Below are 19925 nucleotides of genomic sequence, written 5' to 3' on the forward strand. Positions count from 1 at the left end.
ATTTTTCAACCCTCCAGCAAATTAAGAAGGCAGGCCTAGGTCTTCCTTTGGTAGAAGGCCACATTCTGAGACACAATGCAATCCGTTGGGGTTTCCACTACCAAATAAAAAGGAGACTGGTTGGTCCCAGCATCGAGGGATGCTTGGCACCTTGGCGTTCACAAAGCATCTCTTTCATGTGCTCCTGGGAGTGCTGACATGACAGGTAGCTGGAGCCCTCCAAGGATCGTGCAGGGATATGGAGACATAGGTGTGGTGTGCTCTAAGGTCTAGAGCCACCCCACCAGGCCCCTCAAAAAGCTTCCTTTTTGTGTTCCACTAGTTTGTCCCAGACATTGGTCTTGGGTCTATATTTGCTAGCCATTAAGGATTAACTATGAAAGGAAGACCTTCCCTCAGAGAGGGTGTGGCTGGGCCTTCCTGCCGGCGACCCAGATATAAAGAAGCCTGAGGAAAAGGCAATGCACCTTGCTGGCCTTTGCTTCTCAATAGGTGAGTGTCCTCTGACCCTCTGACCTCCATGTGCACACTGTGGCATACTCGAATTCATGAACACACACAAGTACACAGGGACCTGAGATGATTTTAGTGCTCAACACTATATTTATTACACTTTGTGTGTGTGTGTGTGTGTGTGTATGTACATATGAGTGTGCCACAATGTGAATATGGAGGTCAGAGCACAACTTGTGGGAGTCGCATGGCTCTTTCCTCCCACCAAGTGGGTCCCAGGGATCAAACTCGGAATATAAGGCTTGGCAGCGAGTACCACCTCCTTGGCTCTCCTTTCATAAGGGCTGTATGGATTCAGTGTGCGGTTACTACAGTCACGATGAGTGAGAGCCATTGCTCCTGGATGGCCTTGGCTGGCTGCCTCACACAGTCTTCAAGCTTTCAAGCATCTTTTGACATCGTGGCATTCTGTTGTCATCTACAAAGTTCATACTCGAGAACTGAGTAATGGAGTCACACACACACACACACACACACACACACACACACACACAACAAACTTTTAAGTAAGTCATCAATTTTATACTGGGCCATATTTATGGCTATTAGAGGGGCACATTTGGCCCGAGAGCCAGAGGTGGGATGTATCTTCACAAATAAGCCAACAGAAAGAGCTTTACAAACCAGATCTTGGTATCCTGAGCATCAGGAACATTCCTGGCATCCTTGATATTGTCTGACTTGAGGGAAGTCACTTTTGGTCCTGACCACTATCTAAGTCTCCTAACCTAAATCAAGGGTAATTCGCTGTTCATCTTACGCCCTGGGGCCATACACCTGCCAGTGAGTCCTAACAAAGGGCACCCAGTGCTCTCTGGGTGTGTTTGCCACTGCCTTCCATCTCACAGCATCTTGGGGCCAATTCTCATAAACTGGAGTGACGTTCTGGAACAAGGGCACTAATCCCATTTATGAGGGTTCCACCCTCATGACTAAACTCTCTGCCAATGGCCTCTACCTCTTAATGCCATCATGGTGGTGATTAGATTTCAAAGCATGCAGTTTGGGGGCATACATCCAGACCATAGCAACCCTAGATGAGGAAAATGGCAGAATCCCAGAGTTTGGTGTGTCAGCCCCCGAGGGTTGCTGCTCTCTACACTTTACCCAAACTTCAGTAAAACTGCATTAATCTAGTAACTCTTTTCTTCAGCTAGAAATCTGCAGAAATTTTTGTAAGCTAATACATTAAGTGTTAAAACTTTTAATTGGAAACTTAGTAGGGCAGCATTTATCGAATGCATTATGGTGCCAGGCTGTCCATACATTTCATTTCACTTAACCTTCACCATGGCCCACCCAGCTTTCCCGAACTCCAGGATCGTGGAAGTAACTTGTCCAATGTTACATGGATTGAAAGTGGAAGACTGGGACTCATTTGTCTCTCAGCAAGGGGAGCGGGGTGAGGGATTCCCACAAAAGTAGAGGAAAAAAATGGCAAATAAATGAAATCGTAGGGGGGTGCTATTTCAAAACAGTGTGGACAAAATTCATGTTTTGATAAAAAGCTGTAACTGGCACATTAGATGAAAGTCCGAACTGCCTCTTGCTGTTTTAAAGTTTACAAAGGTTAACATGGAAGCATCCCTTGAGCTTGCTAAGGTCCTGACCAGGGTGCTTCCTAGGCTGTTTCCTTTCCAGGCCTTGTGTGGACCAATTGGGAATAGTGAGGGAGGGGAGATGCTTGGCCAGTAAAGGGAGCTTTCTCCAAGCTTGAGTTTGATCCCTGGAACTCACATGGTGTAAAGAACCGACGTCTGCAAGTTGTCCTCTGCTGCCCACATGCCAGCCATGGCTTGTACTTGTCCATACACAATAACACACACACACACACACACACACACACACACACACACACACACACACTAAAACAAATGTAAAAATAAAGAGATGTGACTCCGAGGACCAGCACTCCCCTGGGTCCTCTACACTACAGTTTGGCTGTCCCTCCCACTGTGTTCTGTTTTTAGCATGGTGCCCTTGGCCCAAGGGCTCTCACAAATCCACTAATTCAGGGGGCTAAAACACTGGTGGCATCACGATCCTCATTTCCAAATACCACCCCTGATTTTCTAGACTTCCAGCCAGCTTCTCCGAGGCATCTATTCGCCCACTCTGCCCTATCTCATCAAAGCCCCTGTGCACCAAGGCCTTCAAAGACCTGATGGCTCAAGGATGCATTGTGAAGTGGCGGGAGCGTCACAGGCCACGTGGATCCCAGGACCTGAGAGTGGGGTGGGTGTCCTCAGTGGCCCCCTGAAGGTCCCCCGACCTTCGTGTAGACTCTGGGCCCGCCGGGAAGAGAGCATGGCCGGCTTCCACCTCTTCTCCCCATGGTCCTATGGGGAGTTTGGGGAGCCCTCGCCCGGTAGAAAGCGGGAGTTCTCAGCACGGCTGGGCTGGCCTGAGTCATCTGTGAGTTCCTGGGCCCGGACTCCCGGCGCTGAGACCGAGACGATACACCAGAAATGTTCGCCCACAGGGCGGCCCCGCCGGCGTGGCTATATCGCCTCTCCACGAGAAAGCCACAGTTTGACACATGTGGCCCGGAGACCCTCGGACCGCGCCAGGAAGCACAGGTCCGTCAGCCGGCGCCTGGAAGAAGCCTGCGGGGAGGCACCGACCAAGTCCGGCAGCACCTGGCAGCAGCTGCAGCAGCCGGATCAGCCCTACCCGCGCTACTCTGAAGGCCCCGGAGATTCGTCCCCGCCATACCCCGGGGGAGCTTTCAGCCCCCAGAGTGCTGGGACTTTGCTTTTAGAAAAGACACACAACAGAGACCGGTGGGCAGTGCCGGTGTGCAGACCTGTAGATCTCTGGTCCCCTTCCTCGGTTCTCACGGACAAGTCCTCGGTGCACTCCCCAGAGTTCGAGAAGCAACCCACTTGTGTGTGCACCCAGAAGAGGGGTAGTGGTGACCGGACTGAGTCCTTAGCCCACCAGTACTCCCAGCCCTCCGCCTCCTGCAAAGAGAGGAGTAGCCAGCACGCTCAGGTCCTCAAGAGCAAGCTGGACGAAGCGGTGATATCCTCCAGGGACCAGAAGATCCTGGCCCTGGTGCTGAGCCGGCTCAAGAAGGCCCAGAAGATGCGAGAGCTGCAGCAACAGGCCGCAGTCGCCTGGGAGGAGCTGAAGCGCTCAGACCAGAAAGTCCACCTGACCCTGGAGAGAGAGCGCAGGCTGCTGCTGCAGCAGAGCCAGGAGCAGTGGCAAGGACTGAAGGAACTGCACAAGCCACGGAGGGGCCATGAGCAGTTTCACCAGGGCCGGGAGCAGCCGGGCCCGCGGCGTGACCATCAGGCGAAGAGCACTATCCAGTCGGAGAGCGAGAGTGGGTGGCGGATGCCACCTGACAACCCAGAGAACCACCGAGGCCTGGACAAGCTAGACAGGGTGCAAACACAAGCCGAGCACCTCAAACAGTGTCAAGTGCAGCGTCTGCGCGAGCAGGAGAGGGTGCTGCAGAGTCTGCGGGACCTGAACCGGCTGCAGCTGCGGAAGAGGATGGAGGCGGCCTGTCTGAAGAGGCAACAGCACCTGGCAGAGAGCCAGAAGAAGGTTCAGGAAAGCAACCTGAGCTCACTCGTCAACTTCCAGGCACGCAAGGTTCTCATGGACTGCCAGGCCAAGGCGGAGGAACTCCTCAGGAAGCTGTCGCTGGAGCAGAGTTCCCAGCATCCCCCGGACATCCAAGAAAGTCTGGCTAAGGAGAGGCACCGGGAGCAGCAGGGGAAGGCAAAAAGGGAGGTAGAGCAGCCTCAGCGAGTGAGGTGGCGTGCGGAGGAGGCAGAGGAGCAGCGCCAGGTGAGCAAGCGGATCCTGGCCGAGCTGGCGGAGCAGAAGATCAGGCAGGCCAGGGGTCAGGCGCCCAAAACCACCAGCAACAGGGCGCAGCACCTGGAGGAGCTGAACATTCTGCGTGAAAAGAACCATCAGATCTTGAAGCTGAAAGCGGAGAAGGAGGAGAAGAGTCACATTGAGGGCATCAAGGAAGCCATCAAGAAGAAGGAACAAAGGGTCCAGCAGATGACCAGAGGGAAAGACCCCATCTTCCAGGAGTTCCAGAAGGTTTCCCCAGCCTCCAAGGCAGACCGCTGCTTTGACCACGTGGCATCAGAGACCCCGCTGCCCATGCACCAGCCCAGTGGAAACTACTGAGAAGCCAGGAGGAGGACGGCAACAACCCAGCCAGAGATGTCATCGTGCGATTCCGCTCTATAATCTGATTTTAACCGTGCATTGATTTTTAAAAAATATATAAAATAGCTGCAATTTCCTCCCATGAATTAGTTCATTGATTCACTTGGGTGGTATAGATGGGGTTGGGGAGAGAAAATGGGGGTGGGGGTCAGTTGTGTAAATTGCTTGGCTTTTGAGTTTCGAGGCGAAACAGAAAACATTCATTTGCCTTTCAAGGAATCTAGAAGCACACATGAGGCTGGAGTTAGAGGAGCCAGAAAAGAATGTACAATTGGCAGTGGCGCACACCTTTAATCCCAGCCCTCGGGAGGCAGAGACAGGCGGATCACTGTGAATTTGAGGCCAGCCTGGTCTACAGAGTGAGCTCCAGGACAGCCAGAGCTACACAAAGAAATCCTGTCTCAAAATACATATACATACATACACACATACAATGTACAATTGGGAATACTTTTATGACATGACTTGGTAAAATTTTGTCCTAATCTACAGCTTTAGAAAGATAAAATGTGGAGGGTGAGAGACCTGAGGAGTCGCCAGGGTAAAAAGCAAGGGTGGTCTAGGAGAATTTCTAAGCAACTAGATTTGGGAATCTTGTATATTCTAATCCTTTCTGAAGAGTCAGTGGTACACTTTTAAGCTTGAAAGCCTACAGTATAGAGACTTTTAACCTAGTGTTAGTTGCAAACCACGATCCTCTCTCTCTCTCTCTCTCTCTCTCTCTCTCTCTCTCTCTCTCTCGCTTTTCTCAGATCATTCCATGCAATTGATATTCTGTGATGAATGAATGTTTTTGTTTGTTTGGTTGGTTTTGTTTTTTGCCTTTTTGTTTTTGTTTGTTTTGTTGTGTGTGTGTGTGTGTGTGTGTGTGTGTGTGTGTGTGTGTGTTGCTTTGTTTTGTTTGGTAAATGGTTCCATAGTTCCTCCCAGACTGAGGAGTTCTTTGGACATCCTACTCATGGCACTAAATGTTTATGATCCACCAGGACTGTGTCTCAACTGTCCCACCACAGGCATGGTATCTAAGAGCTCAGTGAAACCCCGCCAGCACACACCTGTAATACCAGCACTATAGGCCAGCCTGGGCTGTGACATAGTAAGTTCCAGGACCAGCCTGGGCTACACAATGAGGCCTTGTCTCAAAGAGAAAAGAAATAAACCACTAGAATATATCTGGTCTTTCTTGGAGTAGGGGTGGAGGATGGAGGGATGGGGGGATGGGGGTAGGGGGGTGGTGGTGGTTGCTCAGCCTTACGCATCCAGGTTCTATTGGCATCTTTCTCTTCCCCTCTATTTCTCTGTCTCTTTTGAAGGAGGCACGTGATGTCATTCTGTCTACCCACATTGTGCCTAATTAGCTTAACTAGGCTCTAAATGAGTGACTAAACATGACTCAGTAATATGACTTTTTAAATATAAGGAGCTAGCAGCAATATAAATTAACCCATCCTGTCTCTCAGCTTCTACTGAAAAGCAATGTTTTCTTTAAAAAAAAAAAACAACCTTGATGTAAAGTTATTTTTGTTGTTATTGTATGTATGTGGGGGAGGGCACACATCCCACAGTGTCCATGTGGAGGTCAGAGGGCAACTTTACGTGGATTCCAGGGATTTGGCTCAGGTGGTCAGGCTTGCATCACTGAGTAGCGACGTCTTTACCGGCTGCATCATGTCACCAGCCCTGTTGCAGGATCTGTCTGAAACAAGGAAGGGAAAAGGTAAGAGGGTAAGTGTCATCAGAGGATTTTTGTCTTATTAGTAACTGTGCAACAGCATCAAATATAGCCAGACCAGTAATTTCGTACCGATGTCAGTGTGACATCCATTCTGTTTTTATAGTGGAAATCAGACCCTTGTCCCTGTCCTGTTTTCTTCCTCTGTCCTCCGTCCCCCACACCTGCTGCCCTTAAATAGGTCTGCTGTAGCACTCAGACATGCTCACAGAGACCCCTGCTCAAAAATGCAAGCACTCACAGATCAGGCCTCGGTTTCAGTATTACTATGTTCATGTCCAAGTTAATCCCATGTTCTAGCCATGGCAGTAGGCTATCTAGTGTTTAAGATCTTTCAGATCAGCCTTGACATGAATCTGGGGTTTCCTGTTAGTCTGATTCTTTGTCTATAAAATCAGAAGTAACTCATACTTCCCAGGCATTGCTGTGAGGGATAATTAGATGAAATCATCTATGCAAGGTGTTTGGCAAGGTAACCCAGAATCTAATATTCTGTAATTCAATACTGTGGCTCTTAATATTGGCACCTGCCAGTGTCCACCCCACCCCTTCGAGTTTAACGCCTTCTCTCCAGCTACTTCCTCCCACCATATCCCAATTGGTTCTTCCGGAGCACAGTAGCCATGCTCTGTAAGGGGCATCCATTTTGAAATTTAATCTTGGCTTCCTAACCAGACTACATGCTACCTGAGGCCAGGGCCAGGGCCTTATACTTCTTGATGCTCTTGTTTAAGGTTGTAGTCAGTACAGTGTCCAAGTAGAAGACATCAAGTGGATGTTTTCACTCCAAATCCTCTCCTGCATTGTCCTTTGCTCCAAGAAATAAATGCAGACTCATTCCCTTGTCTAACCTTTGTGGAAACTACCAGCCAAAATAATCTACACAAACTGGAGCTGACAGAGTGAAGGAGACTTTCCCATCTTTTAAGTACAACTAAAACCCCTAAATGTTTTGTGTGAGACAACTCTACAAACAGACAGACTGGCCCTAGACTTCAGCAGCCAAAATAAACCCACACGGGCCTGAGTTCCTTGAGTTCTCATTTTGTCTCGTATGTTCCAGATCTGTGAGTTGAAGAAATACTAAAATACGGACAGCAGTCCCAGCACAGCCTGGCGTCTCCAACCAAAGCCCCAGAACTACACAACTCCAGCTAAATTCCACGGGCAGGCTATGGCTTCACCTTTGCCCATGCTGGCAGAGACTGAGCAGGGGATGGTGTTCTTCCCTTACCAGGTTGTGATAAGGAGGCACCTTCCCTTGTCTTAGCAATGCCGTCAGTAACTGCACAGCAGCACCCGAACTACTCTATACATCTCAACTTTCCACTAAGTGGTATCACAGGAAGCCTGGAAGAGAGTAGAAACTTTCATTAGCATCCAGCAAAAACAAGACTGCACATCCCATCCCTCACCCATCCACCTTGCTATATGGGGAGCAAGGCGACCTCCTGCTTCTCCTGGTCTGCCACAGTATCAGTTGAAAGAGTGTAGAGGAGGCCCAGGGCTCCTGTACCCTCCCAGCAATAAGGAGGAGTAGCTCTACTCCCTTTGGTTGGCAATGGCTTTGTGGGAAAGTGGATTTTTACTCCTGCTCCTCAGTATGAGGCAATGGTATGTTTTATTTCCTGGGGTGATATCAGAGAAAGTCAGACGCAAAGGACATTTTAAATAAGGTCCAATGAGTCTTTTAACGGAACAATTTTCCAGGTTTTTATTGAAAATCAATCTACAAAGGACCAAGACTATCTCAAACTGAATGAGAAAGAATTCATATATGCCAAAAGAAATGTTGGAGTTATCCAAAACCCATTTATAAGCAGTTATAACAACAACAGCAACAAAAAAGCTTCCAAAAGTGATTTTTGAGCACACTTAAAATCGGCAAGAAAATCTCAGCAAAGCATAAAACGTATAGATAAGAATCAAGTGATAAAAATGCAAGTGGAAGGTGAACTTCACCAACCAAAACTCTCAGATGGCTCCATATGAGAAGGCCCTTTCTGTGCAAGCTTGGGGACCTGAGTTTGACCCCACAAGGTGGAAGAGAACCGATGTCACAAAGATCAAAAGATCAATGCCATGGCTTCATTGCAGAATGAAAGGAACGGAGAGAAGAAGCCGTGGCTGAGACAGAACAACAGAAAACCAGCAACTCTGAGCATAAGAGAGATTTGATTTTTGAAAATGAGAAGAGCCTCCTGCACTCACAGAAGTGTGATGGAAGAGCCAGCATTCATGGCCTGGGAGTCTCAGGAGGAATGCAAAAAAGGGACCAGCTTGGAAAAGCACTCAGGAAAATAATAGCCCCAAATATTTCAAAGTTAGTGAAGAAGTTGTGCAAAACTAGGGAGACAGAGACAGGAGGATTTCAGGGCTGGCCAGCCCCGCGGCATAGCCGAGTGATTGAGTCCCAGGTTCAGTGAGACACCCTGACCCATACAGAAGCTAAGAGCAATCCAAGAGGTACTCGGCATTAACCCTGGCCTTCGTGTGTGTGTGTGTGTGTGTGTGTGTGTGTGTGTGTGTGTGTGTGTGTGTGCATATAAGCATGTATGCACACATGCACCCTATACACACCCACAAGAAGCCCCAAGATCCAAGTTCTTGTTGTCTACAAGAAACATACCCCACTGGCAAAGACACACCCAGACTGTGAGTGGAAGAATGGAAATCAATACACCAAATAATGGGAGCCAGGAACAAGCAAAAATAGCCACACTTAGCATTTAATGGAGCAGACTTCAAGTCAAAATTAGAAGAGATTAAAAAAAATAGTCACTACAAGATTACTAATGGAAACCATCCATCAGAAAGATATAACGATTGTAAAGACGTATGAGCCAAATACCGGAGCATCCATTTCATAAAAAAACACATTGCACATAAAGGTTCAGAAGTATCTAGACACAAAATTGTGGTTAGTTCTAATACCCCATTCTCATCAACAGATAAGACATCCAGACTAAAAGACACCTCTGAAAGTGCCCCCACAGACCATATGGACAAGAGATACCCACAAAACACTTCTCATTCAATATACCCAGCAGCCCATGGAATTAACTCTAAAATAATACTTTAGGTTATAAAGCAAAACATATGATACCAAAGCTAAAATGATTTCTTAGTCTTTTTACATCATCATGGAATAAAGGTGGTGAATCAACAGAAACAGGAACTTACAGGCACTATACAAACACATACAGAGTGAGCAATGTGCTCTTGATCTGTAATGAGTGGTAAGAGTGAAGGAGTGATAGTCTTCTAACAGAAGTTCAGGGTGGAGAGAGTCCCTGCTGAATTTCACCAGACCTTGTAAGAATAGAGGCTCAAAGTATGTACTGAGTTAAGACTCAGTTGAGTAATAAGGCAAGAATCATAAAATGGACACAAATAGGAAAGGATGAAGTAAAATTGCCCCTTTTCAGATGGTACGATCCTATAAGAACCCCAAAGATTCCACCAGAAAAAATCTTAGATCTGCTGAGCACATTTAACGAAGTAGCAGGATATAAAAATCAGGACTGGAGAGATGGGTCAGCTGTTAAAGGCTCACAACCAAAATCATAAAAATCAGTAGCTTTCCTGTATATAAATAATGAATTTACTGAGAAAGAAATCAAGAAAAAAAATACTGATTCACAACAATCTCAAAAAAAAAGAAAGGGAATAAAAAATATAACCAAGGACAAGAAAGACTCTGCAATGAAAATACTGGAGAAAAAGTATTCTGGAAGGTGGGAAGATGAGGGATGGCGGTGTTTCGGTGAGAGAGCTACAGATTCACTGCAATCTACATCCAAATCCCAATAACATTCTTCAAAGAACTGGAAAAACTCCGTGAAGTTCATATGGAAGACCAAAAATAACTAAAGAAAAGTGATGCTGACTATCATCATATCTGATCTGAAATTTTACTACAGAGTCATAGTAACAAAAACAGACAGGTAGACCAGTGGAAGAGAAGACATAGAAATTAGCACATGAGCACAGTCATCAGCTTTTTAACAAAAGTGCCCAAGGTGTCGAGAAAATACCTCTTCAACAACTGCCAGGGGGTGGGGGTGGGTACTGGATATGCACATATAGTACAATAAAATTAGAGCCCTACCTTTCACCCTGTACAAAAATCATTTCAAAATGGGTCAAAGGCCTTCATATAAGACTCAAAACTCTGAAGCTTCTAGAGAAAACCACAAGTGATACAGCTCAAGATACAGGTGTCGGCAAGGACTTTTGTAAAGGGCTCCGATAGCTCAGAAAAGAATGGGAGAAGACAAACGGCACAGTAAGAAAACGAAGCCACCAACAGAGTGAAATTTTCCCTACAAAATGGGAACATCTGGCTAGCTATACTGCTGATTGGTGATTAATATTAATAACATATAGAGAACTTTCTTAAAAACTTACCCATACCAGCTGGTGGCAGTTCTGCATGTCTTTAATCCCAGCACTCTCAAGGCAGAGCCAGGCAGATCTCTGTGAGTTTGAGGCCAGCCTGGTCTACAAAATGAGATCCAGGATAGGCACCAAAACTACACAGAGAAACCCTGTCTTGAACAACAAAAACAAAAACAAACCTCACCCATGCCAAATCTTCCAGTCCATAATGAACAATGAATGGCTTTCAAAAGGAGAAATATAAATGGCCAGTACATCTGTGAAAAAAATTCAATATCCTTAGCCATCAGGAATTAAATAAGAAGTTGAAAAAACACCAGGGTTGGGTCTCCTCCCAGTCATACCAGTTGTCATCCATCCATCACATGACAGAATGTTGTCAGGCCCAACCTCGCACAATTCTTGTACTGATAACACAACGTCTGCAAGCTCACGGGTGCACTAGCCTTGTCGTGTCAGACAAGGACACGACAGCCTTTCACAGTGCTCCTGCCCTGCTCTGGCTCTTCCACCTCCTCTTCCATAACATTCCCCGAACCTTAGAGGGAATGGCATGGATGTTTCCTTTAGGGCTGAGCACTCAACAGTCATGTGACTGTTCTCGGCACTCGGACCATTTATAAGTTTCTGCACTGCCCACTGCCCACTGCAGAAAGAGGCTCCTGTATGAAGGCTGAAGTCAAAATCAATCTATAGGCATAAACATAAAAATTTAGAAGACAGTTTAATAATGCATCCATACAGTGAAACAGTAGTACTAAGTTTTCCTCTTAGCATCTACAATCTCACTAGTTATGGGCTTTTAACTAGGCTTACATGGCAAGGCATGACTTCCCTACTGCGGAAGTGGTCTAAAATCCAATCAGAAAGTAGTTCCTTACTCCCAGGTCTTAGCTCTCTATTGCTATGACAGAACACATGAAGAGGAGAAACTTAGGGAGGAAAAGATTTATTTCATTTTACATGTTCATATTTCAGTCCATCATTGAAGAAAGTCAGGACAGAAGAAATCAAGGCAGGAACCTCAAGGCAGGAACTGAAGCAGAAGTCACAGAGGAGTGCTGCTTACTGGCTTGCTCCTCATGGCTTTCTCAGTCTACTTTCTTATACCATTCAGGATAATGGGCCCAGAGGCAGCACCTTCCCCAGTGGGCTGGTGCAATGGGATGTCTTTCTGTGAGCTGCGAATATGTGTTGTTCTGATTGTTTGATAAATAAAGCTGTTTGGCCAATGGCAAGGCAGAATAAAATTAGGAGGTACATTCAGACTGAAGAGACAGAGGAAGAAAAGGGTGAAGGGAGACACTGTGAGCTGCCACCAGGAGAAACAAGATGTGAAGGTACAAGTAAGCCACGAAGTCATGTGACATTGCCTAGATTAATAGAAATGGGCTGAGTTTTTGTAAGAGGTAGCTAGTGAGAAGACTGAGCCATTAGGCCATACAGTTTGTAATTAATATGAGCCTCTGTGTGTTTACTTGGGACCGAGCCGCTGTGGGACCAGGTGGGATACAGGAAAACTTCCAGCTATATTTGGCACCCAGACATAGCAACAAGAATTTCCACCCCAAACCTGAGAAAACTTTTAAAAAAGATTCTAAAATGGAGCTAAAAACAGCTTCCTAGTTGTGTCTCTCAGGCCAGCTGTGATACAGAGATGCCGCCTTGTCATTGCAGGCTTGACCTACAGCAGATCACCGCTGCAGTACACAGAGGTGTCTCAAAGCTGTGCCATGCACTGCATGGTGGATTTAGCTTTTGCTAGTATAGACCAAAAAAAAAAAAAAAAAAAAAAAGGCTTCTGGGCTACATGCGACTGGATGGAGGCATAGACCCACTGCTTCCCAGAGTCAGCAGAGAGCATGGTTCTCAGAGCTGGTGGTAAACGTACTTCCACCACATTGGGAAGCTGGGTGGGGGGTGGAGTCAATAGCCAAAGTCACCACAAAGCTTAGCAATTTAAAATCTCTCCTGGTCAAAGAAGGATTATAGATTCACAATAAGACAGATTCAGATGGAATAAAACTCTAAACAGTTTACAGTGTGTGTAAAATGCACATAGGCTTGGAAGAGAGAGGAAAAAGAGCATAGGCAGTTATATAATGAAGTAGTTTTAAAAAATAAAGTCTTTAAAGAGACAGTAAAAGCAATATAAAAGTTAAGCCATGTAAAGGTGAAAATTACACAGAGTCTGAATTGTGTTGTCTTTGAGATTTTTAACTGGAGAGAGACAGAGATATTTGATTGTAAAGGCTGCTGAGTTAAACATATATATATATATATGGGTCTAAGGATATGTTGCTTTGGAAAGGAGGCTCTACTTTTGTTTCCACAGGAAGCAAGAGGCTGTGGATTTGTTCCAAGGTAAGATGGATCAGATTTGATCAAGTGAGACCTCCTGAACCTTGAAGATGGTATCTATCTATCAACGAAGGTTATAGCCAGTCTTCCCAGGACTTGACCATTATCTCGAATTTTCTCAGGATCTTCATAAGATTGCCAGCACCCCTAATCAGCAGGAAATAGTATGAAAAACTACACCCAAGTTCCCAAAATATTGTTTATAAATATTTATTTTTATTTGAAGGGGGTTGATTATAAATGCAATTTCTTTCTAAAGAAGAAAAGGGGATATAGATACAATAGGATAAAAGGGTAGATTATTGAATCTACTTTTAAAGAGCAACAATTTATTTGAAATGTTTTACATTGCTATGGATTTTTGTTTATTGATACAAATTTAAAGTTATTTTGTTATAATATATATATATATATTTCTACTCTTGTTTTTTTTTTTTTTTTTTTTTTTTTTTTTAGACAGGGTTTCTCTGTGTAGTTTGCGCTTTCCTGAACTCATTGGTAGCCAGGCTGGCTTGAACTCACGGAGATCGCTGGCTCTGCCTCCCGAGTGCTGGGATTAAAGGCGTGCGCCACCACCGTCCGGCTCTACTCTTGTTTAAGGTATTATGTTTATGTAACATTTCTAAAATTGTAATATATAATTAAAAATACAGAATAATTAGTCATCTATGATAATCAAACTTACAATCATGTTAGTTAAGTTTTCTAGATATACATAGATATATTTCAATTAGGTAGATAATCTTCAAACACTTCAAAGACCTACAGACTACGGCATTTAAAATGTTTTGAAAACAGACTTTTCTGGACAATGAGACATGTCTGCTCTAAGGAGTTGTCCACAGGTAATCTGACAAAGGCATTTTCTCAGTTGAGGTTCCTCTTCTCAGATGACTCTAACTTGTGACAAGATGACAAAACTAGCCAGGACACCCCATAACAGTCCTGCCCCTCTTGTACCAGTGGACACATTTTTGCCTAGCAGGGATTGTAGCGCTCAAGGTTCAGAGTTGGGTAAGACAATTTATGACTTTCTCCCTCGGCAGCCTGCATAGCACCAGCACCATGAAAGCTAGCCAACAGTGAGAGAGCTTCCAGTTCTGCTCTAGCTTAACATCTCTATATGCTGTATCCAGGGAATAAGGTGTCTTCAGCAACAGAGTTCCGGTGGGCAACCAAGAGCAGTGGCAATAGCCTGTACTGTTTTGGGGGGTGTCAGGAGCCCTTCTGAACAACAACTCATAAGGAGGTATCCCATACCTGGAATTTCATTTAATAAACTATTACTTCTGGGGGCCACATTCAGGTCTAGCTTTAAATACACACAAACAAAACTACTCGGCAACTGACATTATACCAACAGTGGATGCCTCAATGCTTACCCCAAACCAGACACAAGGTAAAGATGTCCATTTTCACCACTCTTATGCACCACAGTGCTGAAAGGAAAAAAATGAAAATTAAAGGCATACAGATAGAAGGGAAGAAGAAATAAGTCTGCCCCTCAGTTTGATAGAAATCTGATCGTTTATGAGAGTCTACATAAATGTTCAAGTACTAGGAAGTCACCATGTTAGGATAAAGATTGATGTGTAAAGATTGGCAGTAGTTCTACATAAACCAATGAAATGCACATCACTGAAATTTATGATGCACTGTTGTTTACAACTACCTAAAAATGAGAAATACCCAGAAGTATACACTAACTCTCCAAGAATGGAGCTTGTGTGAAAACTCCAAGAAAACAAGGCAAAAGTCTTGTGATCTCTGTTCCTTCTAAACATGCATTTGTTCTTACAATGTGTTTTTGTGACCCTTCCAGGTACAGTCAATAGAAGTGAGTTTACTTCAGATTGCCCATTATCTTACTTTCATTATTTAAAAAAAAAAATGTTTCTAAGCATGCAGGTGCTTGAGTTTGTCTGCAGCTTGAAGTCATACGAACTTTGCACCTGTGACTTTGCTTATCCCTCAGAATACAAATTGGTGCTACAAATAAAGTTGGCTACCGCGTGAGACTTCAGACTGCCTCATTTTTTAGACTCCACTCTCCCAGTCCATGCTGACGTGACATAACAAAACACGTATAAAACTTGTTTGCTGAACATGAAAAGCTGATGAAATAAATCACAGAAGTAAGTACACGATGAGACCCTATCAAAAGGCTCAATACAGCTGTGCCTTGTTTGCATTTCCTGTTGCTGTGATAAAATTCTCTGACAAAATTAATTTAGGAGATTAAGGGTTTGTTTTAGCTCACAGTTCTGGGCTGCAGTCCATTACCATAGGGAAGCAAGGTAGCAGAAACTTAAGAGTAAGGGTGGCTTAAGCTCAGTGGCTGTGGATATTGTTCTATATAAATAAAACACTGATGGCCAGTGACCAGCAGGAAGTAGGTGACAAGGAGAGAAGAGAATTCTGGAAGCGGAAGGCTGAGGGGGAGACACTGCAGCCACGCAGACAAGCAGCATGTGAAGACTCGGTAAGCACACACTGCAAGTATAGATTTATAAAAATGGTTAATTTAAGATAAAAGAACAGTAGCAATAAGCTGCCACGCATACAGTTTATAATAATATAAGCATCTGAGTGATTATTTTATAAGTGGATTGTGGACTCGCTTGGGAACCTGGAGAGAAGCCCTCCAGCAACACTTACATACTTCAAGATAGCTTGTCAAAGGAATGGTGCCACACACATTCTTCCTACCCGTAATCAAGACAATTCCTCATAGACATGCCAACAAGCAATCTGATCTAGACAATCTCCTTGAGACTGTCTTCTGAGCTGATTCTAGATGATGTCAGCTTGACAATTAGAACTAACCATCCCTCAATGTCAGTTCTCCATGAAGTAACATACAGATTTACTGAAATTCTTGTCAAAATCCCAACAAGATTTTTTGTAGGTACAGACAAGATATTTCTAAAATTAATCAAGTTGGTTCAGATCAGAAACATCCTCTCTACTGCCTACCTTTCATAGTACTGGAAGATGCTGTGTAGGCTGCTGGAGGGAAAGTGATCAACAGTCTTATGCAGCCATGTACCCTGTGAACTGCAATAATGACCAGTATGGCAAGATATGTTCATGGGTGTAATAGTGGTACCAATGTTATAGGGGGTAGGGTAACCAATTGATTTCTGATTAGATTTAAGGCCTGATCCACAGGAGAAAACACATCGGTGCTGTGAATCTGGCCAACAGCACATGGCTGGGGAGCTCATAGGTGAACTACTATTACTTTGCTAATGGACATAGTATTAGATTGTCTTCTAAATTCATATCACTCTACTCATAGATTAGTGCAGCCCTCAGACCTCATCAGAAAAGTATCTTTGTGGAGTAGGGTAGATGGGAGTTAATGTAGAAACTCACAACCAGTCAAAATAAAGAGAAGACATGTCGGTGGAGGGCTCAGCTGCAAATGTTGCATCTGTCTCATTCCCCCTTCCCAAGACTCGTGGACTACAGTGTAAAAGGGAGTCAGAAAGCTTCTAAGAGTCAGAGGACCAGAGCAGAACAGTGTCTTCTGGATGGGACAGGACTGCTGTATTCATGAACTCACAGCCACTGTGCCTGTTTAAGATCTGCACAAGATCAAGCCAGTCAACACTCTAGCATGGCATGGAAGGGGTTTATGAGTCCTTGACCCTTAGTGAGGAACAATGGAAAGCTGATGACTTCTTGATGAGAGAGTCGGTTTTCTTTAAGGGTGTGGCTTCTAGTACAGTGACCATGATCCAGTGGACGGCACCACACTTGGGAATATTTGGGCAGCACAAATTGCAGTAAATGGTTAATAAGAAGAAGACATAAAACTGGGGTCAGTTGGAGGTGGGGTGTATCGGGACGGAATTAGGGGGAGAATGGGAGCGAATATGATCCCATTACACTATATATAAAATTCTGAAAGAATTTATTTAAAAAAAAAAACTTCAAAAGAAGCCACACTAAGATCATATAATTTGTCAAACAACGTAACTAAAATAAGACACAGTGTCAGCATCAAATACTGGTGAAGAAGCTGAGACACGGGCCACTCACACGCTGCTGGTGGGAATGTAAAATGAGTGAATCACTCTGAAGATAAAGTGGCATTTTCTTCAAAAACCAAGAATGCAGCCACCACACTATGCTCCCTAGGAACACCACCTCACCATGCTCCCCAGGAACACCACCTCACCACGCTCCCTAGCAACACCACCTCACCACCCCCCCCCCCCCCTCCCCAGAACACCACCTCACCACGCTCCCCAGCAATACCACCTCACCATGCTCCCCAGGAACACCACCTCACCATGCTCCCCAGCAACACCACCTCACCATGCTCCCCAGGAACACCACCTCACCATGCTCTCCAGCCACTGCATGGTAGAACAGTTGTCAGAAAGAAAACTCTCTATACATCTGAAAGCCTCTAGAGGAATATTTGTAATAACTTCAATTGCAATAGCCCCAAACAGGTCAACCCAGCTCTTTTCCAGTTGCTGGTTAAATGAACTGTGGTAGGACCAAAAAGGGCTTGCCAGAACTCATCAATGAAAAGTAGCCAACACACAACAAGATAGATGAGTCTGAAAGAACCAGGCTGAGCGGAAAAAAGCCAGTCTGTAGGGGCTACACAGTATGTGGTGCCACCGCAGGAGCATGGCCAAAGTGACAGGACTTCAGAAATGGAGACACAATTAGGAGTTCCAAGGACCAAGATGGGATAGAGACAGGAAGACACACAGGTAGCATGAAATTGAGACACGAGGGAGGGATGCCTCAGGAAGTAGAGGCGCTCTGAATCTTGACTGTATAATTGTTGGTATTCTACATGTGATTTGTACCATGTAGAAGAAGTTAACGTGGGGGACTGTAGGACATGGTCAAGAGCTCACTGAAGTATTCCTGAAGACACAGAATGAAGACCTGGAGCGATGGTTCAGCAGAGGAGAGTGATTCCTGTTCTCCCAGAGGATCCAAGTTTAGTTCTCAGCACCACACCTAGTGCTTACAACCTGGTGTAACTCCATCTCCAGGGCCTCCAGGGTCTCCAGGGTCTTTGGCTCCCTCTTCTGGGCCCCACTGGCACCTATATGCTCATGATTTCATGTGTGCATACACAAGCATGTGTGCACACACGTGAACACACATATGCATACATTTAAAAAAATCTATGAAACTGAAATGATCTCAAAATAATAATTAGAGGAATAAAATAAAACTGAAATTTTCATGCTTTGCATGTTGTGGGGAGGACCTTAACTGCAAAAAAAAAAAGAAAAGAAAAAAGAGCTAGACTTAGAATAATGTTATCAACACAAAAAAGCCATGCCTTGCTAAGACCTCAAACAATAGTCTTTGCTATTAACTGAAATGGAATAACAGAATCTAAGTTTCTTAATAATATTTAGACCAGTGGAATGTGACCTAGGAAAAGTGAGCTTGGTGAAAATAGTTGTTACCAAGTAAAGTCCCCAATAACAGAGTCTGTAATCAGTCATGTTGACTATTGCCCAAAGCCCTGATCAATAAATGCAATTGATCTCAACATAAGGAATCTTTTGTTAATTAAATGCAAAACAAACAAAAACAAAACCAGAAAATTTGCAAGCAGCAACTTGGTCATTTAGAAAGCTGATTGCAAAACTGAATTGGCTTGAATGAGTTGTGTTGAGAAAAAAAATCTCAATTAAAATGTAGTAACCTTGTTTTGGGGACTTAAACATTTGCATGTAAGTTTATATCAGATTCAAATGAATGGGGTTGGTGTATCCTAGCCTCTAATAGCCAAGTCTTATCAAAGGCTTGGTATGTCCAGGCATTTGTCTGTTTAGCTTTTCTATGGCATGTGCATTATGGTCTTTCATAGATAAGGGACAGCAGCATAGAAGTCAGGTTGGACAGAACTTTTTTGTTATTTCTTTAGGTGGTAGAGATGAGATTTGAACCCAGTTCTTTTGAACCCTGCATCCATTTTTGCATCTTGCTTAGCCTTTTTTTTTTTTTAATCAACTTAGGGTTAGGATACTGGCTCTGAAACGAAACTGCCTTCGGTCAAAGTGAAGTTTTAACTCCCAAACCCAGTGAGTGATCTTGGGCAAGGTTCTTAACCCACCTGAGAGGAGTAATCTCCATTGTTAATTCGACTTCATTTAGAACCACTCAGGAAGCATGTGGGTGCTTCCACAGAGGTAATTCATGTACCCTGGTGTAGGCAGCGGTGGGGCTCGTGCCCTGAACTAAGTCAAAGGGGAAAGGCAGAAAGCTACCCAGCACCAACACTCATCTTCCTCTGCTTCTTGACTACAGACCCCACATGCTCCTGCCACCTGCCCGCAATGCCTCAATCATGAGGTACTTTCTCAATCTGGGAGCCCAAAGGAACCTTCCCTTCCTTCCTTCCTTCCTTCCTTCCCTCCTTCCTTCCTCCTTCCTTCCTTCCTTCCTTCCTTCCTTCCTCCTCCCTCCCTCACTCACTCACTCACTCCTCACTCACTCCCCCTCCCTCCCTCCCCCCTCCCTCCCTCTCCCCTCCCTCCTCCCTCTCCCCTCCTCCCCTTCCCTTCCTTCCTCCCTTTCTTTCTTCTATGTATCAGCTTCTTCACACAATCAGAGGACATAAGCACACAATTTTTAGGGTTGTGATGTTTAAACAGGTGAACATGTGAAAGGAATGTAGAGCATGATGGGGATCTGTGCTAGTTTTTATTTTGAAATATTCCTTTGA

At 44.8% G+C, this 19925-nt stretch overlaps 1 protein-coding gene across 1 annotated transcript; it reads left to right on the plus strand.

Moving 5' to 3' along the window:
* Positions 1–2737: 2737 nt before the first annotated feature.
* Positions 2738–4799, plus strand: Ccdc185 (coiled-coil domain containing 185). The gene has a single exon (XM_028894542.2). It carries the CDS (start codon positions 2821–2823, stop codon positions 4669–4671), a length of 1851 nt encoding a protein of 616 aa, XP_028750375.1. The 5' UTR covers positions 2738–2820; the 3' UTR covers positions 4672–4799.
* Positions 4800–19925: the final 15126 nt, after the last annotated feature.

The sequence above is a fragment of the Peromyscus leucopus genome, chromosome 15 (assembly GCF_004664715.2).
Source record: "Peromyscus leucopus breed LL Stock chromosome 15, UCI_PerLeu_2.1, whole genome shotgun sequence".
Taxonomy (NCBI): domain Eukaryota; kingdom Metazoa; phylum Chordata; class Mammalia; order Rodentia; family Cricetidae; genus Peromyscus; species Peromyscus leucopus.

Excerpts from the sequence above, each read along its gene's own strand:
- Ccdc185 (XM_028894542.2), top strand. The coding sequence starts at position 2,821 with ATGGCCGGCTTCCACCTCTTCTCCCCATGGTCCTATGGGGAGTTTGGG.